The sequence below is a fragment of the Arachis ipaensis genome, chromosome B10 (assembly GCF_059453495.1).
Source record: "Arachis ipaensis isolate K30076 ecotype BB chromosome B10, ASM5945349v1, whole genome shotgun sequence".
Classification (NCBI taxonomy): domain Eukaryota; kingdom Viridiplantae; phylum Streptophyta; class Magnoliopsida; order Fabales; family Fabaceae; genus Arachis; species Arachis ipaensis.
In genome coordinates this window covers 117,580,814-117,582,263 of record NC_142435.1, presented here as the reverse complement: position 1 = coordinate 117,582,263, position 1,450 = coordinate 117,580,814, and the positions used below count along the sequence as shown (strand labels likewise).

Genomic DNA, 1,450 nt, shown 5'->3' with positions numbered 1-1,450 from the left:
CGCAATTTTATATTGGTTACAAGAGGTGCTACCTGGCATTTACAGTATCCTAGTTGAAGAGGTCTATAACAGCAGTTCCTTCTCTGTTTAGGGAGAGTAGGTCCAAATCAAAAACATACATTCACCTAACCACAACAAAAGGCCTATGTGACATAACACACATACATACCCCCCTTTACTTTATTTTGTTACATCTCTTGCCTTTAATTAGTTTTCTCCCCCTTCCCTTCCCTTCATTGCGCCGGTATACTACTGCTCCTATTACTTTCTTTCCAATTCTTTAAATATTTATAGTAATTTACTTTGTTTACAAAATCTATGCAATTTGTTTCATTATAATAATGAGTCTATATATGTCAATCCTATATTCCCATTAAATAATAAATAAATATAAAGAGCGGGGTTCCAAAAAGCTTGTTCTCCATTCCCTCCAGGCTTTTCATCAATCAAACTCTCTGCTTACAAACATCCATCTGAATTCTTTTGAGGTTTGACTCAAATCAATTATCGGTTTAGTATCACTCCCTCTTCTCTCTTCTATTACCAAAAACTCCAACGATCTCTCTCTCCCAAAATAAACAAACATTCCTTCTTGTTGCACTAGCTATTCTTTCATCTTCTCTTCTCCATCACTACTTAATAATGGTAATAGTACAACGTCGTAGGAGACCTCTTCTGTTGTGCCTGATCTTGGTTCTATGCATATTGGGACATTGTCATGGATCAAGAACAACAAATTTATTCAAATTGAAGCCAAAGTCTGAGGAGATAAGAGGTCACTTTTTTGGGTTCTTGCCAAGAAGGATGCCATTTCCTTACTCATCTCCTTCAAGGAAACACAACGATATTGGTTTGCAAAGTTATTCTTCAACATCACCCTAATTATAAATTTATGGTCTCTCTTTTATTTTTTATTTTATTTTTTTTTAATGACTAATGTACATGTTACATGGACATGCCATGCCTATAGGTTAGTTTAATTTGTCCGTCTATATTTCGATTATTGTAATGTAAGAACTAAGAAGATACTTAGATTAGACTCGTTGGTTTTTTAGTCATGATGACAATAGTGTTATTTAAGGTTGTTTAAGAGGCAAAGGATGTGATTGGAGCTAATAGATTTATGTTTCGTCTTTTTGGTTTAATTTAAAAGTTAATCTCTAATTTTGTGTTCATGTGTTTGATTGTCATTTCCATGTACGTGTATGTATTAATAATACGGCATGCATTTTATTTAATGATTCTGATTATACGGAGTTAATCTTGTTATTTTTCTTTCGCTAATTGATTACCCTGACCTGAGGAATTAAATTACCTGAAATGTACTGAACCTGTGAAATCTGAGATTCTGAATGCAGAGCAATCTGATCGGATCCCACTGAATCAGGGTAAAGCTGATCTCACACCATTATCTGCCCCGGGTTGCGTGTATTCCTTCCTTCCTTTCTTT

At 34.6% G+C, this 1,450-nt stretch overlaps 1 protein-coding gene across 1 annotated transcript; it reads left to right on the top strand.

Annotated features, from left to right (window-relative positions):
- The first annotated feature begins 237 nt into the window (after window positions 1-237).
- LOC107620995 (protein IDA-LIKE 2-like) lies at window positions 238-1,073 on the top strand. The gene has a single exon (XM_021113498.2). The coding sequence runs from the start codon at window positions 643-645 to the stop codon at window positions 880-882; it is 240 nt and encodes a 79-aa protein (XP_020969157.1). The 5' UTR covers window positions 238-642; the 3' UTR covers window positions 883-1,073.
- The last annotated feature ends 377 nt before the right edge of the window (window positions 1,074-1,450 follow it).

What these genes read in the sequence shown, in the direction of transcription:
- LOC107620995 (XM_021113498.2), top strand. Translation starts at nt 643, where the DNA reads ATGGTAATAGTACAACGTCGTAGGAGACCTCTTCTGTTGTGCCTGATC.